A 14,327-nucleotide genomic window follows, 5' to 3' on the forward strand; every position below is an offset into this window, starting at 1 on the left:
ACTGTATCTTTACTGGGTAAGCACCAGCGGCTTGTTAGTTAGCAACATGCAAGCTCACGTCGTTCGGCGTTCGAAAATCTCGTGTCGGATTTACGCGATGTGAAATTCTTGTTCAAATTTTCATAAACTCCAACGCCGGGTCATTGCGATGAAGTCGCATAAACCGTGTAATAAAAGTCTCTGTGCCAAACCGTAGCACTCTTGTTAAGTGATGATGAAGTTGGCGTGTAGCTTTGGTTGTTGGAATAGTCGGTTCTTTACACCATTTGTCATCAGTACATTTATGGAACAATTCGTCATTTTAACATGTAAACATACGAGTCTTATTTGAATTACGCCTGTTTTTGTATTTTTTGTATGGCCATATTATTATTTTTTAATTATTTCGCCTTTTTTGGGGAGTGACAAAATCGTCTTACAAGATATTTATAATGCAATTAAGGTGGACGAAAATATCAACACTCCTGTCAAACGAATACACAAAGCATTGCTAAAGACATTTAGCAATGCTCAGTATTAAGATATTTCTTAATATCTTAATTATTATTAATATTAATATTAATATTAATAAAATATTAAGAAATATCTTAATACTGAGCATCAATAATTCAGTAGCCACAGTTAACTACTCAGAGTTTTCATTTCTTAGCTCTATCCCAACCAAACCTTAAGGTCACATGCAAACTGCATCTGGTCATGGACACCGCACTAAATAAATAAAAAGGGGAAAAACATTGTGAATTATAGCATTATCATGACAATGCAATTTAGGAAAGCTGCTATAACTCCTCTGACAGTGTTTGGTAAAATTTTAATTGCACCGGTTTCCAGTTTTCTTTCTGCTCTTTGGGAACAACATCGTATTTCACTGTAGTTGCACAACTCTTTGGTATGGGGTTTGCCAGTACCGCGCAAAATACCACCCCCAAAAAATAAAAACCCTGTTTAAATCCATGATATTGCCAGGTGAACCGCGATGTAGCAGGCTTCACAGTAACACCGCTTCACACACACGCAAAGGATTGTGTTAAAATATTGATATCTGGACCACATCTGTGTGTCATAGTAGTTGAAAGGGATCAGATTTCCACATCTGTAAGATGTACCAAATGTTTTGCCAGACACATTCTCTTGTCTGCCCGGAGATGCTATCAAGTGGCAGCAAGTATCTCAGGACTGCCTGGCAGCGTTCATATTTGACACAAAAAGTGCTCGATGACCTCTGTGTTGATATCATTTGTCATCACGCATCAGCCAACTTGTCGTTAAGTCTGTGTGGACCAGCAGCTTCAAATATTAGCGAGGTGACGTTTACTAGCAGCTATTTTTAGTTTGTGATCGGGATGCCTGTAGATGCTTTGATTTGACTATAAATATCGCTTCTGAAAGTAAATTCGGGAAGCTAGGTTGTTTGCCGTATTTTCATAACCATACGTAACACCGTATTAAAAGGCTTAGTGTCAGTTACAGTTGCTATTTCTGTATTTAACACGTACACAAGATGCAGTTGTATTGTTGGACGCAGGCATGGTAAACGCAAGGTTCCGTTACGTCATTGTCAGAGTCCGGTTGAATAGATTGGCATCATTTCATAAAATGAAAGCACCATGGATTAGTTGATCTTGAAATCTCTGACAGCTGCTCGATTTCCATGCTCCTCCGCATAACTGATAGCTCTGTTTAAACTGTGCTTCTTAAGCTTGTCTCTTCGTAGGAGTTATTTTCGAGATGTTTTGCACAATGCATGTACTAAATGCAATATACATTTACTGGGGGCGTGCCTTTGGCGTGCTCTTTCAAACCCACCCTTCCCACTTTAACGTCCGCATGCTGTGCTCAGTTGCATCCGCTTTTCCTCTATATAAACACTGTATCGGCACAACATTAGTCAGTTGAGTGGATCCCTCTTCGAAGTCACACAGTAGCATTCACAGACTTTGGAACGCTGTGCGTACACAAGCCAAATCACATATTGGGCGACCCGTCCATTTTGGAGAAAATTTCAGACAAATATGTGTGTCTAATGGTCGTGAAAATACAGTGTTTAAATGAACTCTACCATGTTTATCTAACTGGGGGAAAAACACCAACTTTGTGATGCCCATTACTGCCACCTACAGGACTGAAGTGAATCCATATGCCGGCTTCAAATGTATAGGATAATTCTTTTTTCTTGTCAGATGTTTCTATTTATTCAAAGAAATGCAAAAACATTTTTTTCCTTAACTGAAAAGAGGCGGCATGTACCTTGTGGTACTCTTTACTGCCTCCTCTGGGCTGGAGCGCAACAACAGTCCAATAGCAAAGGTTTAAGCTTGTCTAGTTTGCTACGCGTAAGATGTTTGCTAGTATTTTAAAGTAAGGATGCTGTGATTTCTTCCCAGGATGCCAGCTACTGGCTTCAGGTGCATCGTCTCGAACATGGCGATGGCGGCATTTTGGACCTGGATGACGTGCTCTGCGACGTAGCGGACGACAAAGACCGGGTAAGAACAAGCAGACAATTGGTGTATGTAGCGGTGGTGAGCTAAAAGACTCCCACACCTATTTCGACCTAACTTTGAGAATAGCGGCAGTTTCCCACAATGCTTGGAGCTTTGTTCCTTGTGCTTGTGTGCTCCAAGTTGAAATCCAGCAGCGGTTGATTGTGTTGGCACGCAGCATGGATGTTGTAAAGTACTCTGGAGGCGGAACCCGTGTGTTTGCGGTCGCGTGCCGCAAACCGGCTACACGCTTACCAGGACTGTGACGCACAGACTGTCTGTTTCGATGAGTGTTGCTTTCAGTTAACTCATTCACTGCTAGTCGTTTTCGAAACAGAATTGCCCATATTGCCTGTTTTTAGAGGCTGACCCACAGTAATGGTTATGCGACCATGTAAGTGCAAATCTACTCATTCAAAAGAATTAGTGGATTCTTCTTTCACCAGAAAAACATGTTTTTATCTTTTTCAAATTTCTGGTAATCAATAGTAGGATTGTAATTTCACCAAATACAAACAGTCAGCTTTTTGTGAATACAATACTATTTAATGGGTAGTCTAATCACCTATTTTGGACCAAAACCTCAAAGAATTTCCATTGGAAATCAGTTTGATTCTTGCTTTGCCATGAGTCTTGAATGCAAGACAATCTTGTCAATTTCTGAACCTTGATTGACACCACTGACTAGTAACAAGCTGTGTACTGATGTACAATTTCAACTTCAAGTAGTTCCGCAATTTTGTGTTAGGTGTGATCTTTAAGGTCGGTTTTATAAAGATGTCTGGTTGCGCACCAATGACCAACATGTGCTCATTTAAATCTCTCCGCCCCCTCAAATATTTTCAGTTGGGATGTTGCCCAAAAGCAATAGGGTGCTTTCATTATGGGACCTCCCTCCACAAGGACAACCGTGAAGCTCCTGGCACCTCTTGTGACTCATCTTCAGAGTCCGTTCCACTAGGCCGAGCTTTTTAAAGTCTGGAAGGAATGCCACCACCTCTTTTATTAGCGCTCACACGCGAGTGCGCGCTTGCTTGGGGAAGCCAAGCATACTCAATGTTTTAAAAGTATGTGTGTGCGCGGTTCCAGGAAAAGTCGAGTGAATCTTTTTTTCCAGATCTTTCCATCATCCTCCCATCATCGGCAAAGTCGGTCAAGGATTTGTTTGAGGCGTTTTCTCGATGAAAAGAAATTCCCGTGTTTCTTGTCGAGCCGGACAGATGACCACATTGCCAGGTGACGCTCCTCCAACCATGCCAGGACTTGCAAACATGACATCTGTGTAGACGATGTGTGTGTATGTGTTTGTAAGGGTGTGCGTTTGGAGACGTGTATCACAGCTGCGTCCGCCATCACAGAGGTCATCGTCCATGTGTGACCCTTGTCGGCGTTAAAATGTTTGACACGTCTGTTGCGCGTCGTCATCGTACTAATTCCACAAGAAGTGGTCATTATTTTGCCACAGTTATTTATTTTCCACGGCAACGACCAAAGTGAGCCTACGCTATTTACTCAACTGACAATGAAGTTTTTTTTAAACTCATGATTTATTACACAACTTTTTTTGTGTTCTATTTTGACTGAAAGTGGAAGTCAACCCCTTTTCTCCTTTTCCCTTCTCACATATGGTTGCCACACAATCTTCCATACCACTTAATAAGTTCATGATATATCTCAGCATTTTAGTTTTAAATGAAACTTTCACTTGACATATTTGCAGCAATACGATGCAGACAATTAAAAAAAAACACTTTTGCTCCCTCATCGTTTATTTTGGATGTTTGGATGTTGCCTGGACAGTTTTGCGTGTGCATCTTATGTATACATATGTACTTGAACATTTATGAGCACGTCATGTTTGTAAGATGAATATAGTGTACAGAGTCGGGTTCTCCCAGCGAGGGAGAAGAGCTGACAGACAGGAAGGCCACGAGGTTAAAACAGCCCTCAGGCGTTTCTCATGACATGTCCTCCTGTCTGTTGTGTGTGTGTGTGTTTACATTCCCATGTTGAGCAAGTGTGAGTTGTAGTCTAGGAAGCATTCTGATGAAACCTTTTCTGTTTGAAGCCACTGAGACATCTGCCTGACATTTCGGCAGAAACTCAAAATGGAGTGACACAGATTCAGTTGCAAAAAAAATGTGATCGGGACATCCCTGATTAAGTAGCTAATAGTGTCATAAAATGGTAACAATGAAAATTGTCATTGGTATTTTGACAGGTTGCCATAAGTTCAGTTCATGGTTAAAGCAGGTCATGAGAGGTCGTATTCTATCTGAAAAAGCCAACATGTTTGATAGTTCTCCCTAAAAATTGCTGATCTGAAAGGGTAATATTGTCACGTGACTTTGAAATGATACTTAAGTGTTTTGGGGTCACAGTTTGGGGTTTATTTGAACATCCATCCAGTAAAATAAGGAATGAAAATGTTTTAGTGGAAGTGAGGCATCTATACAGTGAAGGTTCATCTGATATCTCAGATTTTGTTCTGGCTCCATGCCCGTGCTTGCGTCTGTGTACCTCAGTCAGAGACATGTCCGGACAGGATGACAATTAATAATTTGCAACAAGACGAGGTGAGAAAATAAAGTGGGAAAGTGAGTTGCTCAAACATGCCGTGGATTAGATGGGAGTTGGCTCTCCTTATCACATTTCAAACCACACCAGCCGCACTCGGCCCTCAGATCCTTGTGGGTGAGCATCGGGGATGACCTCATTCCTTCCACGCTTGCCTTCCTCCTCCTTCCTTCCCCCATGCTTCCTCCACGGCAGCCCCATAACGAGAACAAGATGATGACCCGTTGCCAAATTCAGCCGCAGCAGGACCGCTCATGACATCTCTGTTGTGATTGATTGATTGTGTGCAAGATATGCTAAATGCTGCATATGCTATTGATCATTCCCCCCTCCCCCTCTGATTCACCACTTTATAGATATTTTTCGGAAGAACCAGTAGTGCATCATTTTCTGTGGTTTTTATTGCAGCTCAGCAGTCCAAAGCGCAAAAAACCCAAAGGCATGTAAAAGTTGGGTTTCAAAATTTGGATTGAATTCAATCTGGATCAGTGGCGCCACCATGAGTTTCGGGATGATATACATTTGGACTAGAAGATGCATTGACTGTCTAAAATTAATATTTAAAAAACTTTTTTTCTTAACCCAATTTCACATACATAGTGAAATTTGATCGACATTTATATCATGAATAGAACCATGAAAAATTCTTGAAGCCATTCTTAAAAAAGACACAAGACATCTGGCATCTTGGTTTGAAACAACCATTTTAGTTGAATTTGGGCACTTACCGGGAACTTGGAAGACAAATTTGTCCAAGGGATTTTGCCCATTTGCGATGAAATTTAAGGCATGCATGCTAAACAGATTATGGTGGTGGTTTGTATTGTGGTGGAATTTGATAAGACTTGCAACATATAAAAAATAATTTGGTGGTGTTTTTTTGTTTAGAAAATTCAGCCTCGAAGTGTTTCCCTTAATAGAATGACATTTGGTAGGCACGCCTTCCATGATTAGACCCACAAAAAACGGGCTTGTTGGCAACATGTACACTGATGACAGCTCATGTTGGATTTCTGCGATGTCTCATTATAAAGTCTTTCATATTGCGTAGTGATAAGATAGCGTCAACTGGTACAATTATTTTAAGAGATGGCGTGATGATAAAGTCCTGATGGCCAGCGTTGATCCCTTAATTTACACCATTTGGCCCTGATAAATTACTTCAAAACAAAATTCAGCCACTAGATACTACAGTCCTCGAAGTTCTTCGGTTCGGTCTAGTTAAACACTTTTTCGAGTTTGAATATTTCCTTCTGTGGTCACTCCCGCGTCCTTCCTCATCTTTTTGTTCATGAGGCCTGGCTTCAGTGATCCCACGGACCCACAACAGGGCACTAAATCCGGCACCACCGCCGTACATGGACAGGACAGAGACGGGGTGTCAGATTTTAACTCCTCTAAAAGGGCAAAATACTGAAATGGTTGTGACTGATTGTGGAGTACTACAACTCAACCTTCTGTATTGTCTCCTTCCTAAAATAATGGCTTTGGTCATTTGTATTCTTAAAAAAAAGTTTTGCCCAAAATCATGACCTCATAATGCTGGCCATCTTTGCAAAAATATGCTTATATCCTCGTTTGCTGCTTTATAAATGAAAAGAAATAGTTCATGAATCTGTTTACTCTCGTGCCCGTACAGTTGAGCCTGGAAAGTGGACGTGAGACTCTGAAATTTATCTCCCAAAATGCCCCCATTTTCATATCTCCACGATTCATAAATTGTTGTTTGTCATCGCATCATAGTGACAATTCGTGAAGGTTGGTTGCCTGATCGAAAAAGGTTAAATCTCAGGTCTAGTCTGCTGTTTGTAAAATGGCCGAAAACCGTTGACTGTGTTAGTTCACTTGCAACCAGGTGAGCTGAGCTTTCTGTTGTTCAAGTCTGCCCTCTTGTGGTGTGAGAGACGCTGCATGTAAAAATACGACGTTGAAAGTCAACAAAATGCCAATATCCGGTGGAATAACACTATTCCAAATATTTGGTCGTACACCCAGTTTTCGGGAGATATACATTTGTGTGGAGTACATTGTGGTGTGTTTTTCTTACAAGAATGCTGTATTTCGAAATAACACCCTGATTGTTATAAATGGAAAGTTACCATTGTCTTTCGAATTGTGAACTTTTTACATACTCGTGGGCCATTTTACCCCCCGCCCCCCCATAGATTTTTCAAAGTGAAAGGCTTAATTATCCTTAAAATGACACGTCATCCCTGCAACGAACACTTAATCCTCAAATAAGATTTTAAGGATCTTAAATCCCACATACTGTCCCAGATAATAACCAATTTAGGTCAGCGTTTCCTGTGTGGATTTACTGTAGTTTGTGGTCCACAATACTGAGACTAGAGGGAGGGGACAATGAATCGATTTAAGCACCAGCTAATCGATTATCAATTCATAAGCAAGTATTTTGTTAACTGATGAAGAGTTTAGTACCTTGTTTAACTTAAAATTTACTAAGTCCTCTGTTTTCATTCTCCATGCAAAAGAGCGCTTATCTTTTGTGTTTACACGAAATAAGACATTCGCAAACATTTCCATGTACTTTTCAGGGAACATTTTTGTCTGTTTTCCGACATGATTCAGATCACACCAATAACTAAATCACAATCAATTATGTCTGTACTTTTTTTTTTGCGTTGTCAATTTGAAATCATGTCCTGGTTTTGAATAAAGAGAAGGATATTGTTGAAAAAGTCAAATTCAAGATTAGTTGAAAAATATAATCGGCATATTACTCGATTATTAAATGAATCATTAGTATGAATCCTAACTGAGTCCAAATCACACTTTTAGTGCGGATCCCCTCGAATTTGAAGTCTGTTATTCCACGTTTTCACCAATAGGTGTCAGTGTATGATCAGATTAAGCCAGACTAAATTTTGCTGGCGTGTCTCTGGCAACATTTGATTCAACCACACGCTGCCTGTTTGATACTTATGGAATTTATCATGGGAATAGTTTACAGCCTTCATTTGTTCATTCACTCTGTGTCTGTAGAGAAAGGCTGAGACCTTTCTGGATTTTGGGATGATCACTTGGTCACCACAAGGGGTCAGTGTCGGATCACAGAACTTGACTGCTGTCCAGGCATACGACCTCAGTCGTCACTTCAGTCAGCCGCTCAACTGGCTGTTACGACTTTGGGGACTTGTGATTGAAACAGCTAACAAATTGTTTCTGCTTAGCCGAGGGGCCCCAGACCTCCCCAGACTGTCAGCCGAGCATTTTAACAGGAAGGAGACGCTCTCACAACAAACTCGTTGACCGCATACAATCAAATCTGCATTGTGCCTAATAAACTCAACCGCTGCTCTGTCGTCTCTTTTCCATCCTCCGATTGTGTTCCAAGCACGCAAACCCAAACAATCTGTCCGGCTGTTCCATCATCGGAGTGTTTTTATAAGCATGGCTTTGGGGAGATCTGTTGAAGACGCGTCTCCCAGACTTTCCTCCCCATAAGAGTCCGGTTTATTTTTTAGCATTACTCCAAGTGGGCGTCTGTTGCCAAGGAAAATGTTTATTTAGCCTGATGTGATTGTACGAGCAGGGTTAAATACTTTCTCACACACACAGTCTCACCTCTGAGGGAATGCTTCTGACAAAGGCTGTCACAAAGCGACAAGTGTTGCCATTAGGGCTGAATGATTTTATTGTGATGTTTCTGACAGATAATGCCCGAAAAGCTATTAGTCTAATAATGCCCAAACACTAAAGAGGCGGTTAGGCAGGCATTCCTTTCTCAAGGTTTTTAAAATGGTTCAGTAATGCAAGACATCGATGTCATACCTGGATAAATATGCAATTATGTGTAATAGTATAATGGTATTTCGCGACCGCATGTCACATTAGCTTATCCGTCTTGTCCCGTTCTCTCTTGATGCTCGTTGTGTTTGCATGTTAAGCTATTCATCTGCCTTTCGTGATAGCGCTGCTAGTTAGAAGTGTAATTTATTTTTCATCACGAAGGCGAGGATTAGTTACTTATCGGAGAAAGCATCCATATTTGAACTATAATGCAGTGCACTCTTAATATTCCGGGTTCACCCTTTGGGAATTTACCTGTTTACATCTTTTCTTATTCTCGGCTACCCCGCCTGCCTCCAAATAAATAAATAAATCAGAATCTGTTTTGAAACAGGCCGCACACTGCCAACTTCCCAACTAGGTCTTCCCTTCCCCTCATTCACTCCCATCGTCGTCACTCTAATTGCCCCATAAAAAGAAATGCTCGCAGACGTATTTGGTCCTCTCAAGTCCCTCTTTGCTCACAAGATTAATTGCCCATAAAAGTGACACGGCACTTGGCACTTGTAGTCCTTTTGTCGTACCCCCCCCCCCCCCCCCCCCCCTTCGCTTCTTTCTCTGGAGACTTTCACCTCATGTTGTTTAGTTTCCTTGGACTCGCGACTGAGAACGTGGCGAACTTTTGCTCTGGTGCGGCTTATCAAGACCTATCGAGAGCAATTGCTTCTGCCGTGTGTGTCAAAAATTCTTTTTTTTTTTAAGCCGCGTGATAGAACTGATGCAATGGTTTCCTAATCTTTGTAACCAGAGGATTGAATGAGCTTCACTGTGATGGAAATGTTTATGTGGACTATTTTCTTAGAGTTTAGATAGACAGAATCCGATAGTGAGGGCGCTGTGACCACGCATTGGCGGCCAAAAATGGATTCACAATTAAAACGGCATGTTTTTTTCCCCTCCTCCTTCTTTTTAAAAAATATACTGTGGTGCCTTGACTTGTTTGATTCCGCTTGATACATTCTTCAAACATTCACACAAGAGCCGTTTATGGATGGGCGAATGAATGGACACGTCCTCCTTTGTTCTCCCTTGCTGTGTTTCTATCTGGTCTTAACCTTCTGCTCAAAAAGACATTTTCAGACTGACAAAGAATCGCAGCATTCTTCCATTTGATCCAGACACCAACCATTCTTCCGTTGTTCTTAAGCCCACGTGCCTACTCAGAAAGCCGCATGTTCCTCAACATCAATTCCAGAAGGACTGCAAGTTTCAAGTCCGACCGTCAAATAGTCGCTTTCCCCCGCCAAGACTGGATAAGGAGCCTGCAATTGTGGGATTGTGATGACCGCTGTACGCTCAGCCGCCATGCAGAACTTGAGCCTCCTGAAAAGCCGAGTAGATCCCCAAAGACTTGACATGAGAGAACATTGTACGTGTTTACAAGTCATTCCCAGTATCCCTTCCAGAATCTCTTGCCCCGTTTTACATTCTCTTGAAGGAATTGTCCATTCTTAGTTGGTTGCAGTTTGGGGAAAATTCAGCCCCCAAAGCCGGTTTTCCTTCAGTAAACCCACAAAAATGCCTCAAGATGTCATTTCCAGAAGAAGCAGGAAATCTGCCATTTTGGTTTGAAGCAGAAATTTTAGGGCCAATTATCCTAGGCTCCTTCAAACATGAACCTGTCCTATATCATAATTTCTTCAATTATTTATTTACTTATTTCTTTTACAAAATGTAGCAATGTCTGTTTATAACTTGACCCACAGAAATGTATAAAGAACCCATTTCCAGAAAGACACAGGAATTCTGCCACTTATTTGAAACAAAGCATTTCTTTTTTTTTCCTTCTTCCAGAAGGAAAAAAAAGACAACTTTGGACATTTTTAGGGGTCTTTAAAGCTAATTTCTCTCAGAGATTAGGACAGATTGTTACCAAATATCATCCATCTACATACATATAATACCGGGGGAAATTGGTGTTCTCTGGATTTATTAGAATTGCATGTGGCCCGAGCATTGCAGCAACGTTTGAGACTACCTATAAAATACAAAACTCTTACAAGTCACCATTTAATTCTTTGGGAATTAAGTTCCTGAAATCTGTTTCCTTAATGGACATGAAATTTGGAAGCTATCTCTATTATGAGTTGAGCCACAAATCAGGTGTCCTTGAGTGTTTTGAAAGGCGCTTATAAATAAAATGTATTATTATTATATGTTAAGAAGAGGCAGGAAATCTGCGATTTAAATTTTGCCCATTTCTAAATTATCTTCAATGCCTAATTTGTCCTGTTGAGATTGTCTGATTGCTACCAAATCTGAACTACATTTACAGTTGGATAAGGGGAAAATGTCTATTCTCCATTTGGAAGTTGCACGTTCGTTGCCTCAGCCTTATTGCCACACGTTGAAACTCTGTCCTGCTGAGTTGTGTTCTTCTGTACCAGTGGTGACTTTGATGTGACAATTGGAGTTCTTTTTATGAGGTTTGAGTGACAACTTGTAAGCTGATGAAGTTTTACAAGCTTCTTCTAAGGTTTAAATTATATATATTTACATATTTAGACAGTAGTCGGAAGAGCAAGCGATACCCACTGACTCCCACAAATCGCTATCCACCATCCCTTTGCCCTAATTCTCCGGAACCTCGGCGCGTTGCAAATATCCTCAATGGTGAGGAATTCTCCCTCTGAAATCACCGCCGCTCGTGCTCGTAATAACATCCATCATCTTCAGCTTCAGAAAAACTAATTGTGTTCCAAAGATCTGAACCCATATTTTAACAAACATTTTTACTGATACAGCGTCTTCCATGCTGAAATACAAAGGGAATCTACCATTTTAGTTTGAAGTGTCCATTTTAGAGTCATTCTGGCCACATCCAAGGGTCCTTTAAAGGACCCTCTGGAAATTTTGTAAACTCAGAAAACACATGGAAAGAGAGGTCTTCAAAGAGGTCTTCAGAAGTTTGGCTTCCTTAATCCTGGTGCTACACTAATTGGTGATTGCAATGACATTTTTAGCTCTTTCATGCTTCTTTTTTTGTTTTTGTATTTTTAATGATGCTTAAATTAGAGACCCTTCTTACGTGAACGTGTTATGCAGCTGTGATAAATCCCACAAATAGTTCACTTCATAAGGTTGTTTTGCTTTTTTGTTGATTAACTGTGGACGTAGTTGGAGTATTGAGGCAAGTACAAGTTATCGTATTAATCTTGTCTGTGAACGAGTTTCCCCTCCAAATGCTATTAAGGGTTGGTGTGTGGATCGGACGACTTAATTAAACGAATCCATCAACGCTCTCGCCACCATCTGCGTTTTTTTCCTTCTTTTTTTTTTTTTAACGGCAGTGCAGCCGCCTGCGACGTGTTGATTAGCTCTGCGCAAAAAAACAGGTAATTGAAGAATCCATCCCTCCATTTTCCAAACCGCTTGATCCTCACTAGGGTCGCGGGGGGTGCTGGAGCCTATCCCAGCAGTCTTCGGGCAGTAGGCTGGGGACACCCTGAATCAGTTGCCAGCCAATCGCAGGGCACATAGAGACGAACCACCATCCACACCCACACTCACACCGAGGACAATTTAGAGCGCCCAATCAGCCTGCCATGCATGTTTTTGTATTGTGGGAGGAAACCGGAGCACCCGGAGAAAACCCACGCAGGCCCGGGGAGAACATGCAAACTCCACACAGGGGGAGGCCGGAGCTGGAATCGAACCTGGTACCTCTGCACTGTGAAGCCGACGTGCTAACCACTTGCCTACCGGGCCGCCCGGTAATTGAAGCACAGAAGCTAAATATAGCCGGGCAGCACAATTAGCAATGGTGGCACATGATTCATGGCACTCGTTACCGACGCCACCGCTAGCCTTGCCACCCACATTCTCGGTCATTACAGGGAAATGCAGCTCTCTCGGCACCTCACTTTTCCTCTTTAAGCACTCAACTTTGGACTGCTATTAAGAGACTTTCGGCAACTATACAATACTTTCTGTAAGAGTGTAAATATAATAATGTATCACAGCATTTTTTTATTGCTGTGCTAAGCTCAAAAGCTGTCTGGTAAAATGATGTCGCACACAACACCGAGAGTGGTGACATTTAGTTTTATTGTCGTCATTTGCGTTCTACTTTTTAGTTTAGCATCATTGATGGTTGTATGCCTGGACCATGTTGCTTTGGTCAGTTTTGGCCAATGACTAGTCATATTCTCTTAATTAGTGGTTTCCTCTCACTATCACATCACAAATACACTTCACACTCCAAAAAAGCCAATCAACAGATGCAAATGTCAAATGAGCATTACTGATAACTAAACTTGCCAAGGTTAACCAATTTCCTCTTTAGCTTTGCATAGCAGACACCACTTATGAAAGGTGACACTTGCCCAAAAAAGCTCAAGAAACCTCTCAGAATGTGGACAAAAGCAACGTAGATCAGCTAGTGCCATTAGCACTTTCTCCATTAGCTTAGCATCATTGACACGCTCTACACGCACCAAAAAGTCCCCAAAAGTACAAAAAAACATGCACATGGATGTGAAGTACATCTGCTGAAGACAAGTTACGATATTAAGTTTTCATTTGGTTTCTGACTTAATGACTTTTCCTTCCTTTCTCGATGTATTGGTCTGCTGAGGCTCTGGTTCTATTATTAATGGAACACTAGACGGCTTATTGGATGAGTGACGGTCCGTTTCCTCCATTGTCCGCAATCCAAGATAACTTTCTGAAGAAGAGAGAAAACAGCACGTATACTTTCCTGACGCAGAATCTTGTCTTCAAGTGGAGGTACACAACAATTTGACAATGAACATTTATGTAAACTGCTGCTAAATTAAGATAAAGGGTATCTTAATCTTAATTTAGCAGCAGTTTACATAAACAATGAACGCGAGTGAGTGTGTCGCAGTTGCTGCTGTCTGCAGATGGTCGTTTTGGGAAAAAGTGTTTTGTAAGAAGGGGAAAGTTTGAAAGTCTGCTCCTCAGCCATGTTGGGACAACAGTGTTTAGATTATGCAGCTGTGCTTGTCAAAGTGATTCGTGTATTGTTTTACATTAGACTTTTCACACAGAGAAAGATCACAAAAGTGGCAGATCAGAGCCAGAAAAGCATTTTTTCCCTTTGCTTCTTACTCTTGAGTACTGTGACTTTGAATTCACCAATTTAGTATTTTTACCCTTCACACATAACAGTGACTTAAGGAAGAACTCTGAAAGGCACTAGTTGGATTGGCACAGAACTGCAAAAACACAAAAACATGGTGCAATTGTCATAGAATAATAATTATCATACACCTGTCCTGGCTTTGCTGTAGCTCATTCTCTGATATGATCTCAAGCTAAGAATTTTTTTGTTCACTTGAATAGCATTTGTGCTAAAATGGGATAGTGCGAGGGGAGGTAATGCCACAAAATTGTGTGTGTGTGTGTGTGTGTGTGTGGTGGTGGTGGTGGGGGGGGGTACAAAGCACCTTGCTGGCTAATCTTGCCCTCTGACAGACAACCTTCACTGATTAC

General features: G+C 41.3%; 1 protein-coding gene across 9 annotated transcripts in view; it reads left to right on the forward strand.

The window, feature by feature from the left end:
- Positions 1-14,327, forward strand: part of pard3ab (par-3 family cell polarity regulator alpha, b) — a 103,875-nt gene that overhangs the window by 17,752 nt on the left and 71,796 nt on the right. For all 9 annotated transcript variants that reach the window (XR_007967011.1, XR_007967010.1, XM_052087346.1 and 6 more), the window contains exon 2: positions 2,385-2,486. Coding sequence is in view for 7 of the 9 variants with exons in the window: in XM_052087346.1 (XP_051943306.1) it covers positions 2,385-2,486 (102 nt within the window). In the remaining 2 variants the exon portion in view is untranslated. The remainder of the gene's footprint in view (positions 1-2,384; positions 2,487-14,327) is intronic.

This window comes from Hippocampus zosterae, chromosome 15, assembly GCF_025434085.1.
Source record: "Hippocampus zosterae strain Florida chromosome 15, ASM2543408v3, whole genome shotgun sequence".
NCBI lineage: Eukaryota > Metazoa > Chordata > Actinopteri > Syngnathiformes > Syngnathidae > Hippocampus > Hippocampus zosterae.